Genomic DNA, 14,287 nt, shown 5'->3' with positions numbered 1-14,287 from the left:
CCCGGCAGTCGCGCCGTGTCGGCCATGGCGTCCCCGTCGCGGCGGCTGCAGACGAAGCCGGTGATCACCTGCCTCAAGAGCGTCCTGCTCACCTACACCTTCATCTTCTGGGTGAGCGCCCACCCCGCCCCGCCCAACCCCCCGCGACGAGTCGCGGCCGCGCCGCTCTGTCGTGACAGTCGGTAGCCACGGCAGCTTTCCCCTTTCCTCAGGTGTCGGGCATTGTGCTGCTGGCCGTGGGCGTCTGGGGCAGGGTGAGCCTGGCCGTCTACTTCTCCCTGCTGGACGAGAAGGCCACCAATGTCCCCTTCGTCCTGGTGGGCGCTGGCACCGTCGTTGTCCTCCTGGGCACCTTTGGCTGCTTTGCCACCTGCCGCGGCAGCACCTGGATGCTCAAGCTGGTGGGTGGTCCCGAACAGGGCGTGATGGGGTCCCATCCTCTCCTAATCCATCCTGACCTGCCCTGATCCATCCCGAAACGTCCCAGCCTTCCCAACCCTATCCCTATCCCATCCCATACCAACTTGTCCTGTTCAAACCCCATCCCTACGAAATCCAATCCTGTTCCAACCCCTCCTGTTCCAGCCCCGTCCCGTCCCATCCTTCCCTGTTCTGTCCCATCCTTCCTTGTTCTGTCCCATCCTGCCCTGTTCCGTCCCATCCTGCCCCGTTCCGTCCCATCCTGCCCCGTTCCGTCCCATCCTGCCCCGTTCTGTCCCATCCTATGCCATCCTGTGCCGTCTTACCCCATCCCATCCCATCCCATCCCGTCCTATCCCATCCTATCCACCCCCTCCCATCCCACCCTTTCTGCCCACAGTATGCCATGCTCCTGTCCCTCATCTTCCTCATCGTCCTGGTGGCCGCCGTCGTGGGTTTTGTCTTCAGGCACGAGGTGAGTCTGGGTGGCCACTGCCATCTCGGAGTGAGTTTGATGCTGGTTTTAACCCTAGTGCAGTTGCAGGTGTCGCTGGAGGGACAGGGGTGCTGCTGGAGAGTGGTGCTTAACTTAGTAGAAATGGTATTAAAACAGCCCAAAGATCTTGGTCCCTGTAAGGACCCAGAAGGATGAGCCTAGGTCGGGGTCAGCCCAATGCAGCACACTGCCCCTCCACCAGAACAGGCAGAGTAGCCCTGGACTGTAATTTCTGCCTCTGATCTATCTTCTGCAGTAATTTCAGTAATTAAAGCTCCTCAGAGGGTTCCTGCACCACAGAGCAGCCTGCTTGGGGGGAGTTGGCACTGCGCAGGTTCTTGTTATTACATGCAGCATCCCTGCTGCCATGGTGCATCCAGCTGCCCTTTAATACAGCCTCTAATTGCCTGGTGGCTGGGAAGTGTCTGCTGGCCACAGCCAGAGTCATTCCTGCCATCACGGAGTGGTGACTAATGCGGGGACTTGGTCCTGGAGCGTGGGAGGGGACAGCACCACCACTGAGACCTTTCTCCTGCAGATTAAGACAAACTTTGAGAGTAACCTGAACCTGGCCTTGGAGAACTACAACGTGACTGCAGATCGGCACAGCGAGGCCGTCGACACCATCCAGAGGACAGTGAGTACTCCAGGCTGGCGTCTGGCTGGCATAAGGTGGGAATGCTCCCCTCACCCCAGGGTCTCCCCATGGCATCAGTGTCCCTGTCATATGTGCACCATCTCACAGATGCTGGATGAGATCCTGCAGTTCTTGGAGAAGCAAGGGCTGGGGACCCATGGGAGTGATGGTGGGACTAGGGAGTCAGTACCCTGGTGTGACCATGCTCCCCAAAATGTGCTTCCACCTCCAGCTGCACTGCTGTGGGGTGCAGAACTACTCGGACTGGGAGAGGACTGAATACTTCAGCCAGAAGGGCATCCCCCAGAGCTGTTGCAAGAGACCAAGTGACTGCTCGGAGAAAGATCTGAAAGACCCAAACAAGGCCAAGCTGAAAGTGTTTGTGGATGTAAGTTATGCTCAGAAAAATCTCCCTGCCAGTCCTAGAGGCAGGGATGGGTGTGTGGAGAAGGGCTAGTTTGTCCCTGGGAGGCTTGAAAGGAGAACTGCTCTATTAGTGCAGCTGGTCTGTGGCCGAGAGACTCCTCAGGAGTGCAGGCAGGGGAAGGGTCTGGAGTCCTCTCTGCTGTCTCTGGTCTCCCCACTCCTTTCTTGGAAGTCAGGGACCAGCTGGACCCAAGCATTGGCACTTGGGGCTGTGTGTTTTGGAGAACAGGTGAGTAAGGAAGTAGTTTCCCAGTAAAGTTTATTTCGGTAGTGCTGACACCTCCCATTGGTGCAAAGTCCTGACCTGGTGGTGAGCACAGGTGACCTCATCCGGCAGAGATGGTTGGATGATGCAAGGCACATTGCTCTGATGAGTCACCTTGTTCAACATAGTGCTCTTGCTGGGAGCAGCTCAAGGGCAGTGTCCCCTTGATAAAGTGTCTGGGCTGGGAGTCTGTCTGAGGCAACACTGATAGGGAAATTGCTTTGCTGAGGTCGGGCAGCAGAGGGACAGCCAGAACCCCAATCTGCCTGCACAGGAGCATCTTCCCCTGGAGCTGCTGGTGCTCTGGGGAGGTGCTGCTTTGTTCTTCTGGGAGTGAAAAGCACTGGACCCATATGCTTGCTTTCCCTCCTCTGCAGGGTTGTTTTTTCCTGGTAACGTCAACAATGGAGTCCAAAATGAGTATTGTGGCTGGAATCTCCTTTGGCATCGCGTGTTTCCAGGTAAATCTCCCTTTCCTGGCTCGGGAGAAGTGCAGAGTGAAGCTAGTGTGTCTCTGGAGGTATTTAATTTCAGTTCAAAGTCTGATCTGTACAAAAGGCACGGCCGGTTTCAGCCCGGGAGGAGCAGCTATTCCGCAGATTCCCCTTGGGTTTAATCTCACCACTGTGCAGGCTCCAGTCTCTTGCACTCAGGGCTGAAGCAGCAATTCTCTTTCCATGAGCCTAAGATGTTAGGGAAGAGCCTCCATCTGAAACCACTGACTTAGGGAAAACCAGAGACAAACAAACTCCCCGTGCCTGCTCTTGGCAGGGATCAAATCTGAGCCCTTTCTTTTCATACCCACCAACCTTTCCTGTTATCAGGGAGGTGTTTTGGCATTGCTTCTGTGTGACAGGGTCCCTGCGAATACCTGTGGAGCACAACACTTGTGCTGGTGGCTGACACCCCACGTGCCACCCTACCCTGCCATTGTTTCCCCTCCCTCCCACTCCCCAATCTCTCCTTTGTCCTGCAGGACACTTCCTGCAGGAGCCGCAGCAGCAGCACGCTCGCCAGCCCCTGCTCCGGCAGGCGTTATCCCGGCAGGAAATGAGAGGCCCCTGCCCCCAGCTCCGCCAGGCTGGGTGTTGGGCACGCTGACGCTGCGGTGGGGTTTCCCAAGGTGCCCAGGGTTTTCCAGTGCACCGCTGCGGGAGCTGCAGGATGTGCAACTCTCGGCACCAAGCGCCTGGCCTTGGCTTTGGAGGGGCTTGAATTCACCCTCCCCTTGACCCAGCACACAGAGGCCATAACATGAGCACTGCTGGCCAGCACCACTGGCTGCCGGTGCTGGCGTGGGGAGAAGGAACCCTGCCAAGATCCTCTGCTGTAATGAGTGCGTTGCCGTGTGTTTTCCGTACCGGATGGACTGAACTGGGGGAGAGGCATGGGCTGACAGCTCGTGCTACCAAGTGCTTCGAGAGAGCCTGGGAGATGCAGCTGCTCTGCTGTGCCCAGCCACTCGCCCCATGCTCCTCCTTGGTTGAGCTGTGCTTGCTGTGGGGCCACTGAGATGTGGCTGACACACAAATGGTGAACTCACACACACTCCCAGCTGCAAAAGTATCCAGGCTTGGGAATTATGACCAGTTCCTACCTTTTATTGCTCCTTCAGCAAGCCTTGCTGGCTGTGTGGCTGACAGGGACTCATTGTGCTGATGTGCCTCCAACTCCACTTGTGGAGGCCAGGCTTGTGCAGGACCTGTCCCTGAATGTCTGCACGGGTGCTGGGGGGCTGTGTTGTGATAACAGAGCATGTTGTGGTAACAGTACCGTGTCCTTCAGATGCTGATGTGAGAACAGCAGCCTTGCTTCCCCCCTGCCCTTGTAAGAGGAAGAGGTACTGCCATTCTCTGGTGGCTGTGTAATTGGCTGTGACTCTCCTGATATCTGTGTAATCTCCACAATTACCATAAAACAGTAGATGCTTCATGAAGCAAAATGTAGCAGGTTTGGATGTGGAATGTCTCTTGTGAGGAGCTTGTTTGGCTGGTGCCTGCCAGGATCCTCTGCTTCAGCCACTTTCAGTGATTCCAAAGCAGGGCACAACAGCCCCTGTTGTGATTTGTAAACACCACTGTCCATCTTTGGATTTTATATAACTCCGGAGCAATTTCTCAGGTTTTTCTCCTTAAAACACCTCATCTTGGTTTTGGCCAGCCCTGATATGTGGGATTTTTTTTCTCTTTTTCAGTTGATTGGCATCATTCTTGCCTGCTGCCTGTCCCGGTACATCACGAATAATCAGTACGAGATGGTGTAGCTGGCCCCCAGCACGCTGTGCCTGTGGCTGGGTATGTCTGTAAGCTTAGTGGGCTGTCTCTGCATCCCTGTCTATGCCTGGTCACCCCTGGGATAGGGGCACCATGTGTGGGGCATGTGCTTGGAGGCAACCTGCAAGACCATGTCTCCTATGTAATTTTAAGCTGTGTATAAATCCATCCTGTCTGTTAACTTCTTGCTGTTGTGCATTGCAGGGAATGCTCTCCAAGGCTGGGGAGGATGCCTCCACCTCAAGTTTTCCTCTGGATGCCACCTTGTGAAATCTTGCTTTGAACTGACTGATCTTCTTCTCGACTAGCTCATAGAAACGAGTGCACGAGCTGTCCTGGTGTGCTCAGGGACTTGTCCTGACACTACTCTGCTGTGCCACTGCCTGGGATAATTAGTGTAGCTGCGGTGGTTACAGCCAGCACGTTCCTCCAGGCGCTGCAGCCCCCGGCTCTTTCCTTTACAGTGCAGAGTGCTGTGCCGTGTTGAACTGACTGTGCTGGTGTCCTCGTGGGACTCAGTGCTCATCTTCAGTGCCTCCATTGGGAAAGCGATGCCTCCCCTCCCCTCTGGCAGCCCCTTGAGATCCCCTGACTCTCTGGATATGGTTGCTCTTGAGATGAGGCCGTTGCCCCATTAACACACGGCCCTGCCTGCCCAAAGCCTTGGCTCGGCCAGGTCTCGGCTTGTTGCCAAGCTCCCTCTCATCCCTACCCGGGGTTTTATATACTTTTTTTATAGTTGTACTTCTTGAAGTACAGGCTGTAGTGGTTCTTTGTAAGCTGTAGTGAGATTTGGTGATGTAGCTCCTGGTGCCTTTACCTTGGTAGGTGTCCTTGCACCGAGTCAGCTGTGACTTGATTGTCAGTATTATATGCTGCTTCAACTCATTTTATGTATTGAGTAGAACTCTTTTGTCCTGAGACACAATAAATATTAAGATATTTTAGTCTATGAAACCTCCTTGACTTTTCTTTCATGTCCTGGAAATTCCTCTGCTTGAAGAGCAGCAAGCCCCCCAGGGGATGATCTGCTCACCCTGGGCCAGGGAGGAACCTCTGGCCATTGCAGTTCGCATTCCTCCAACGTGCACTGGTGCACTTGTGCTTGCAAATAACTTCTGTAATTGAATTTTCTTCATAACAGAGGTTGTGTAACAGTGCTGAAGCAGAGGGCCTGGAGCATCCCAGCCCAGGAGCCAGGTGGGTTAAGTTCAACCCATTACAGACGTGCATCCTTGGCTGGCCACTGTCTTGGAGTGAAGGGCACGGCAGTGCCAGCTGCTCCCCAGGGCAAGAAATGTGGATTTAAGCTTTTACGTTCCTTTGTTACTGCTCCTCTCGGGGCTGTTCCATCAGCAAACCTTTGCCTTGCTGAGCCTGATGCTGCAATGATGTAGTGAATCTGCCCTCTGCCAAGCTTGGGGGATTTTTGGGTCTCAAACACTGAACTCAAATGAGCTGTGTCTGGCTGGATGCTGGGCTGCCCGTCCTGTTCCTGGAGAGGAGGCAGGTGTAAACAGAACAGTGAAGCCAGGGGTGTAGCAGTGGTGGCCCTTTGTCAGTGTCACCATTCTGGCAAGCACTGCTGGGTGAGCTGTCCCAGCCCAGGCACCCCAAGGCACGGGTCAGGCTCCCTGCTGACGGGGGAACCTGCAGGGGAACACCCAAAATCCTTGTGTTGCATTTAACCTAGGTGAGTAAATCAAGACTGTTGTCAGCTCCTGGCAGGCTGAAAGCCTCCTGGCTTAGGATGGCGAGGCAGAGTGCGTCAGAGTATAGAAACTGGGCTGGAGATTGGCTGATGGCAATTAACGGATGGATGGAGACAGGGCAAGGACATGTGAGAAGCAGAGCCATATTTGGACAAACCCCTCCTCATCTGAAAGCCTGCACAGAGGGAAGGACAGTGCCCTGCCCTGGTCTGTGTCCCTGCCTCCACAGGCAGATCCCTTCCCAGGGTGGCTGGAGGAGGTGATGCCAGGTGGAGAGGATAGTGCTGGCAGAGGGTGACATGGGGAGCCTGGAGGTTTCTGAGCTGCTGCAGGAAAAACAGCACGGATTGTGCCAACGTGGGGAGTGTGGAGGCTTGTTCAGCCTGCTCATCCCCATAGGCAGCAACAGCACTGTGGCCATCAGAGTGTGTGGATCTTACCTGGTTGAATAGCATCTATATAGATAACTCACTTTATTTTGGAGAGAAGTTCCAGAGGAACAGGCATGTGCCTGGGGAGGTGCAGGCAGACCTGGGACACTGCTCTCCTGGCAAAGGCATTGTATGCACCTTGGTCACCTGTCTGGACCCATGGAGCAGGGACAGAAGGGCTCTGGTTTCTTGCACCAGCTATTGGTTGGCTGGGCTTCACACATCCCCCACTGTGTCTGAACCTTCCCTCGTCGGGGGATAAATGTCTCAGGGGACTTGTCAGAAAGCTGATTGGTGTCCCTTGGGATGTCATGTGGGGAGTTCTGCTGCACCATGCACCCAGTGTTTTAACCACACTGTCAGCACAGCCATGAACAGGGATGAAGGGAACTGCTCTGAAAATGTGCTTATGTCCCCATGGGAGATGCGGGAATGGTGGGAGGGTCTGGCTCTGACCTCTCCTCCCTTCTCTGTATGTACATTCTGGCCATGGCAGTGTGTGCTTCCTTGGTGACACAGAGAGGGTTTCACCTGTGATACCCATGGGATGTCAGAGCTCCTTGGCTGCTGCTGGCTGCCTGGGATGAGAGCTTGAGCTTGGGTCTGGGGTGAGCCCCGAGGCTGTGGGCTGGGGACAGCTGGTCACCCTTGGGGTACTCCACACCCTCTGATCCCTCTAACTTTGGCTGCTTGGTTCCTCGGGGAGATCCTTGCACCAGCTCCTGCCTCTACCTCTGCTGAGACAACTCCAGAGGGAACTGGTGGCACCCCTGGGCTGTCAGTAACAACTACTGAACACATCACAGCATGCTGGAACAGGGGGTCAGGACATGCTGAACAACCACAAGTGCCATCAGAGAGCAAATTAGGGACCTCTGCACGTTCCCAGTGAGGTGAGTGCCGGCAGATCCAGTACCTGAGTTATGGATGCTCATGACGAGGTAGCCAAGCCATTAGATCACTTCTCGGACCCATTAAGCATCAGACTGAGACTAAAAGACTTTCCATTTTCTTTGCAATCGCTCATACAAGACGTTTATTGTTTGCCTCTTGCTGCTCAGCGTGGTGGCGATGCGCTCGAGCGCGGCCTCACCCAGCCCCGCCGGAGCAGGGCAGGATGCTGGGGGATACACATGCTGAGGGTGCCGCAGTCGGCAGGTTCACACCTCACTGGACATCAAACAGGTATTGACCCGCATGTTGGCTGTGTCAGGATGCACCTGGCTGGGTGGTGACGTGGCAGGTGGGCGCTACACCCTGCCCAGCATGCGCGCAATCCACCAGTTGCAGGGCATGATGATCCGGCAGATGACCCTCCCGCCCTGGTAGCAGTAGGGGTAGGGGTAGTAGCCCAGGAGGGGCTCGCAGACCCGCCGGCAGTAGCGGTTGGCACGGCGGCACTGGGCACAGCAGTAGCCTCGCTCGTCCCACAGGGGATGGAACTCCAGCCCATTCTCTGACTGTGGGGAAGAGGCAGAGTCAGTGCAGTGAGGGGAGTGTGAGGCTGGATGGACAGGACATCCTGGGAAGGCAGCCAGGGTACCCCAGAGGCATGGAGAGAGCACCCCAGGAACAGGGACAGGGCACTCTAGAGGCATGGACAGGGCATTCCAGCAGCACAGATGGGACATCTCAAGGAGCATAGCTAGGACACCCTGGAACCATGGCCAAGATACCCCAGGGTTGTGGCCAGGGCACCCCAGACCATGGGCAGGGCACCCCAGAGTGTGATTCTTTCACTCACATAGTCATTGACAGGTAGGTCCTCCTCAGTGAGCTGCCGTGCTCGGCGCTTGGGCCCCAGCTGTGCATCCTTCTCCGCCTCGTGTTCGCTCCCTCCATCCAACCAGCTCTGGTTGTCTACGAGCAGCTCAGGGTCTTCTTCTTCTGCCCCTTCAAGGTTGGCCAGCTCAGGAGCTAGAGGAAGAGCCCAAATGTTGCTGTCAACAACTATGGAGCAGAGGGACAAAAGCTGCAGCAAGAACTAATGTCTCTACCGGAATTTGGTGCCAAGATACAGAAAAAAACCACCAGGAAATCAGTACTCCATTTCCTCCTGCTCTCAGCCAACCTGAGAGAAGGGCTGTAGGAGGTAATGGCCCATTCCATCCCATTCCCATGCCCGTGGGTGATGGGTGTCCATGGGTGCTGTTGACATTTCCTGTGTGAGGCTGTGGGTGTGTAGAAGCACATCTTCATGGTGGGATCTGCTGCTGGGAGGTGGATTTGTAGGGCCACAGCAAAGTGGCAAGATTTGGAGCAGATTATGTCCAGATACAGCATTCATAGCTTGGGTAAGACCCACAGCATCATTAATTTCCTTTGCTGGGGGAGATGTCAGGAAGCCTCGGGACACTGCTGTCCTGGCAAAGGCACTGGATGGACGTGGGTGACCCAGCTGGACCCACTGACCTGGGACACAAGCCCTGCTGCAGACGGGGTCTAAGAGCAGGGATGAGGAAGCAGAAAGGGGACAAGTCAAGGATACCAGCCTCTCTCTGCACCAAGGCTCTCTGATGCCCACCTGCCCTCAGGACCACCTGTGGCTGGTACCTGTGGGGGACATGATGTGGCTGCAGAGCAGAGGGAGTTTTCACAGTAGGGATTTTTAAACTAGCTCATTCGGCTGGAAGTGGGTTAGAGAGAGCGGGTAATTACACTGGCAGATCTCAGAGGCCACAACCTCTGTGAGGGCTGTGTAGTGAGCAGCTGGAGGTGGCAACCCCGCCGTGTGATTTAGATGCAGATGTCTGCTCGCACTCTGATGTTCATGCAGTGTCGAGAATTTAGGCGTCCCAGTTTCCAGCAGTGCTGGTTTCTTTGCAGGTACAAAGGATTGCTTTTTTTTCCCTCTTGTTATGAGGAGGGTGGCCACTGCAAAGTGCATGTCGGTGGGGAGCTGGCAGAGACAAGCACTTTGCTGAGAGAAACTTCAGCCCCTGCTATTACACTGGCTGAGATCTCCTGCGGTCACGGGCAACATTGTGTTCATGTCTGAGATGTACAGCAAGGAGGTGAAAAAGGGTTCCCACCATGTCACAGTGCGGGACATGGGAAGGGGGCCATGAGTGTGTGACAGAGCTGCTTCTGGTGAGAGGGCTCAAGAGCACCTTGGGGAGGAGATGGCTCCTTGTACCTGCTATTGGTGTGGGGTGGATCCAGAAGATGGTCACATTTCTGCAGATGTCAAAAATTTTTGAACTCTTCAGGAACTCCTTGTTCTGAATGGGCTTTTCCCCAGGCACCCAGACTACAGACTGCTCAAAGTAGGTGGTGGTGATTTCTTCTCCCTGGAAAAAGAGCAAGATTTGACCCTGGCATGCTCACCGACGTGGGAGACTCCCTCTCCCCACCACTGGCTGCTTCTCCTTCCCTTGGTTCACCCAGAGGCATCTGGACTTTGTCTGCCTTGGCTCATGGTGCTTGCTGGGTGCACACAAAGTACCCAGCTGGTCCTCACATGGGGGACCCATCACAAGCCCTGTCTTTCCTGTCCACCTTCAGTCAAAACCACTGTGTTCTCTCCCCTCCTAGTTGATCATCCGAGGGCCTTATCCTGTGCAGTCCCCACCATCTGGAAGAGCCTTTGGAGCACCCCAACTCATTCAAAACACAAGATTAAACATCTCCTCTCTGCTCTACTCTTAGTACTTAATGCCTCTCTCCTTCTGCTACTGATTTTGTGATCGAACACTTTAATTTATTCCTCACAGAAATTCTTTGCACGGCTGTATCCTGTAATTTATACCACATGTCTCTGTCGTTGCATTAGTCCGTGGTGTGTTTTGGCAGGCACTTAGGGAGGGACATATATAAAGATTATTGGATGGATCTTTGCTGAGTTCTCTGCCAGGGCAACGCTGTCTGCGTTGGTGGTGGTAGCCCTTAGAGCAAGCTGGCAAAAGGTGTTTTTCTCTCAGAAGGTGTCTGGAGCTGTATATCTCTCTTATAGAGTTTTTTTTCTTATGACTTTGGGAAGACACAGGAAGGAGCCAACACAACCTGACCCAGTCTGGGTCATTTTGGGATTCTCTGGTAGAAGCTGCAGGGTTGGGGCAGTGCTGCTTGCAGGACCTGGCAGCATGCAGGCTCTGAGAAGAGATGGTGGAGCTTAAATCTACATTTATCTCGCTGGGTTTTACATTTCAGCTCTCTACCCGGGGCGATGTTCTGCTAAAGCCTGGGAAGTCATATCCCTTTTATGATGGTAGCTGAAAAGATCTATTAGCTTCTTAGGGCATAATCAAAGAATCGGTGTCTGGGAATTTGGGTCATGATTCAGGGAAATGTTTCTGCCCACGCTTCCTTTCAAACACATGTCCTGGTGGTGTTTTATCTGCGGCAGCGTCCTTGGGGGGGATTCAATCTGCTAACACCCATCGTCTCTCAAATGGGGAGGCAGGAAGGCTGTGCCACCAGGGGGGCCTTGGGGAGGGGGACAGGGCCAGGGGACAACTGCCATCAGAGGACTGAGCCATCACTCCGGGGCACGCTGTCAGAGAGGGGTTAAAATAGGGAGTCCAACACCTTTTTCCGCGTTGCATACAAAATGTGAGGCTCCTTGCAGCAAGGTGCAGAGGGCAAAAGATAAATGGATGCAGGAAGCAACCAGGTACATCAGTGGGAGGAAAGTCCACACAGGGAAGTGGCCCCAGACTGGTGCTTCCCACCTCTCAGGTCTATATGCCACGAGTTTTCTCGAATTGCATTTCTTAGAAGTGGCTGCTCTTTAAAATCCCTTACTTCTACCTCATTCTGCTTGAGAACACGAGGCTCAAATCTTGGAGAAAACAATTTGATTGACTTTTTGGTGCCTGCTAATCCTGAGCTGCCTTGCGACCTTTTGACTACAACAGGATTATTGTTCTTGATCTCCGGTATTGTGCTGAGAGGTTTTTGTCTGTCGCTGTCTAATCCCGTCTCTTTTCACTTGTTTTTATAAGCAATCCTCTGAAATAAGAGCATTTTATGAAGCGATCACAGCTCATTATTTCTTTATTGCAGCATCTCTGGGAAGGCTGGAGCAGATGGGAGGGTGGCAGGAATGGCAGCCACTCTCCTGTGCCAGGGAGAGGAGTGGGTTTCACTGGGGACAGAGGTACCCCCTGTTTTATTCACCTACCTCAAGCTCGGGGATCTTGGCCTCTGTCGTCTCAGGTAGGACTTTAGTCTGAGTTTTGATGAAACATTTTTGAAGTCCCACAAAGAAGATGCCGGTTATTCCCTATAGGATCAAAGCAAACACCCAAAAAGCAGTCAGGGCAAAGAGTAGGACGAATAACCCATTGTACAGAAGGTACAGCTGGTGGAGGGCTTAGTCATATTTTTGGTGTTGATGTTTTTGTGCCACCTCTGTTCCACAGTGGTGCTAAGATGCACTAACAGGTTCTCCTAAGGGATATTTCATTTTATGGTTTGGGAGAACTGGGATTTTTGCAAATATTTTAAAGCAGGTAGTCATAAAATTTTACTCCGCTCCCCTTCTCCTTATGACTATCATGAGCTCTCATTATCATAAATAAAAATATGCAGAATAGCATCTGACCGTTATGGTTATATGAACATTCAGCCCCCAGTTCCTGCTAGGCTATTAGCTCAAAATTTTGCCATATGTCACTGCACCAGGTATTTCCCTACAAATTTTAATTAGGTTTCAGAGAGAGCCTACAACAGTGTCATGAGGTTTTAATGCTCTCCAGACAGATGAATGTACTGGGCCTGGATAGACTGATGATGGTTGTGTTCCTTTGCAAGGGTAAATCCGATAACCAGGTCTTGCTTGAAGATGTATTTCATCGGAGCTGAACCATGCCACTATAAAATACCAGTGGAAGCTTATGTAGATACACATCTCCTTTTCTTTGAGGGCATCCCCAGAGAGTTTGAGCATTTCTCTCCCTGATGAAGGAGAAAATAGTCCTCCACAGCACTCTAAGGGATCCCATCAGTCCTGCTGCAGGACTGGGGGGTCTCAGGAACAAAGTGCCACACTCACATTTTTGAAGTCATGGATCTCCAGGATTTCCTCGCTGCCGTTCCCGCTGGTGAAGGTCTCTGTCCTGGCCAGGGGGTCAATCTCCATCACAATCTTCTTCTTCTCACCATTGCTGAAGAACGTGTGTTCCATATCATAGACCTGTAAGGGCCAAAGTCACACAAGGGTCAGCTCAGAACCCCTCCCAGTTTCACACACTGCCCAGTGGGTGAACAGGTTGGTGCTTGGTGCGTGATCACCCATGCTGGGTATCCTGCCATGGCTGCTTCCTCACGTGGCGGCTTGTGCCAAAGCAACCTTCTGGATAGCACAAGGAGAGGCAGCTCCCATGTGCCAGAGCTCGGCAGAAGTGCAGGATGCAGCCAGAATGAGGGGCAACTTGTCTGTCAAGCCTGGGATGTGTGTCAAACCTAGGAAAAAATGCTCATCGCACACTTGCACCAGGAGCTTTGCCACAGCTCAGCCTTTGCTAGTGCTTTCTGTGGCATGAGCCTGGTTACAGCCCAGGCTGGACTGAAGTCCTGAACCCAAGGGGACCTCATTTTCCCTCCTCCCTGCCTTGCTTGCTCCATCACTGTCTCCCTGTCTTTCTTGCTCCGTCATTGCATCCCCATCTCGCTTACTCCATCACTGTGTCCCCAGCTCACTCGCTCCATCTCTGCGCCTTCTGTTTTTCCTGGAAAGGCAGAGGTAAGAGCCTTTCTCTGCCTGGAGGAGATGAAGGATTGCCTGCGGATCAAAGACCTCCTTGAGGGCTGCTGAAGAGCTTCGGGGCGTAGCAGCCGGCTTCCCGTCGGCACTCCTCCCCACGGGGAGCCGGGGTGAGCAGCGCCGGAGGGAGCAGCCCTCTCCTCCTCGCAGGTGCTCGCCGCACTCAGCCAGCCCGGCAGCCCTCCAGTCTCTGCGGATGCCTGACCCTTAAAGGATGAGTAGTGGCAGATGCTATTTGAAGCACAGAAATGATCCTGCTGGCACAGCGAGAGCTGGCGAGCCTCGGGGAGCCTTGATTCCAAAATCAAACGGTGCTGTGTGGAAGCAAAGGGCTTGTGCAAAACCCCTCAAGTCCACTGGGCAGGGAGGAGGGGTGGAGGCACGGTGATGGGAAAGCCCTGTTAATCCCCTGACATGGCCATGGAGCCAGGGAAGGAGCACCCTGGCCCACTGGTGTGGGGCAGGGGCTCAGCCTTCAGTGCTAACCCAAACCCCCTTTCACAGTCTCCTGATTCCTGCACATATCTCCCCATTTGGGAGGTTCAAAGTCTCTTAGCAATGTTTCCAGCATCAGCATTCCCCATTTTGCATCCACCTGGGCACAGAACTGGCTGTGGGAACTGCTAGGTACCTTCACCCCTGCTTAAAGGTTAGAGGAGTGATATGTACCTTGGCAGTCATGAGCATCTCCTGTTGGTCTGCAGGAAGCTTTTACAAAGATATATAGCTCTCAATGGATTTTATGATACAGTAAAAACAGTCTGAAGCCTAAAATGACTGTATGGCTGCTGGTTTTGACTGACAAAATGTGCATGGTGCCATGAATCATTTCTAGGAGGGCAGGATCCCAGGTGGCACCTTACCTTTGAGTGCCTTTCCATTTACAAAGAATTACTTTGGCCAGTGCAGCGTCCAGCTAAC

General features: G+C 53.5%; 2 protein-coding genes across 3 annotated transcripts; one reads left to right on the top strand and one right to left on the bottom strand.

Annotated features, from left to right (window-relative positions):
* TSPAN6 (tetraspanin 6) lies at positions 1–5,474 on the top strand. Of its 2 annotated transcripts, XM_050310395.1 has the most exons (8): positions 1–111; positions 213–401; positions 821–895; positions 1,455–1,553; positions 1,786–1,941; positions 2,622–2,705; positions 4,439–4,538; positions 4,722–5,474. In XM_050310395.1, the coding sequence occupies exons 1-7, from the start codon at positions 25–27 to the stop codon at positions 4,505–4,507; spliced, it is 759 nt and encodes a 252-aa protein (XP_050166352.1). In that variant the 5' UTR covers positions 1–24; the 3' UTR covers positions 4,508–4,538; positions 4,722–5,474. The 2 variants fall into 2 exon arrangements, with proteins under 2 accessions (XP_050166352.1, XP_050166353.1); XM_050310396.1 differs by lacking the exon at positions 821–895 and having other exon boundaries at positions 10–111.
* A 2,240-nt stretch (positions 5,475–7,714) lies between these two features.
* TNMD (tenomodulin) lies at positions 7,715–13,346 on the bottom strand. The gene is made up of 6 exons (XM_050310573.1): positions 13,279–13,346; positions 12,656–12,796; positions 11,783–11,884; positions 9,797–9,950; positions 8,405–8,577; positions 7,715–8,120 (listed from the first exon to the last, which is right to left on the bottom strand). Exons 1-6 carry the CDS (start codon positions 13,309–13,311, stop codon positions 7,911–7,913), a joined length of 813 nt encoding a protein of 270 aa, XP_050166530.1. The 5' UTR covers positions 13,312–13,346; the 3' UTR covers positions 7,715–7,910.
* Between the last annotated feature and the right edge of the window lie 941 nt (positions 13,347–14,287).

This window comes from Myiozetetes cayanensis, unplaced genomic scaffold, assembly GCF_022539395.1.
Source record: "Myiozetetes cayanensis isolate MyiCay16 unplaced genomic scaffold, myiCay2020 scf15, whole genome shotgun sequence".
NCBI lineage: Eukaryota > Metazoa > Chordata > Aves > Passeriformes > Tyrannidae > Myiozetetes > Myiozetetes cayanensis.
The sequence above is the reverse complement of the archived record's forward strand: the minus strand, read 5'-3'. Positions and strand labels throughout refer to the sequence as shown.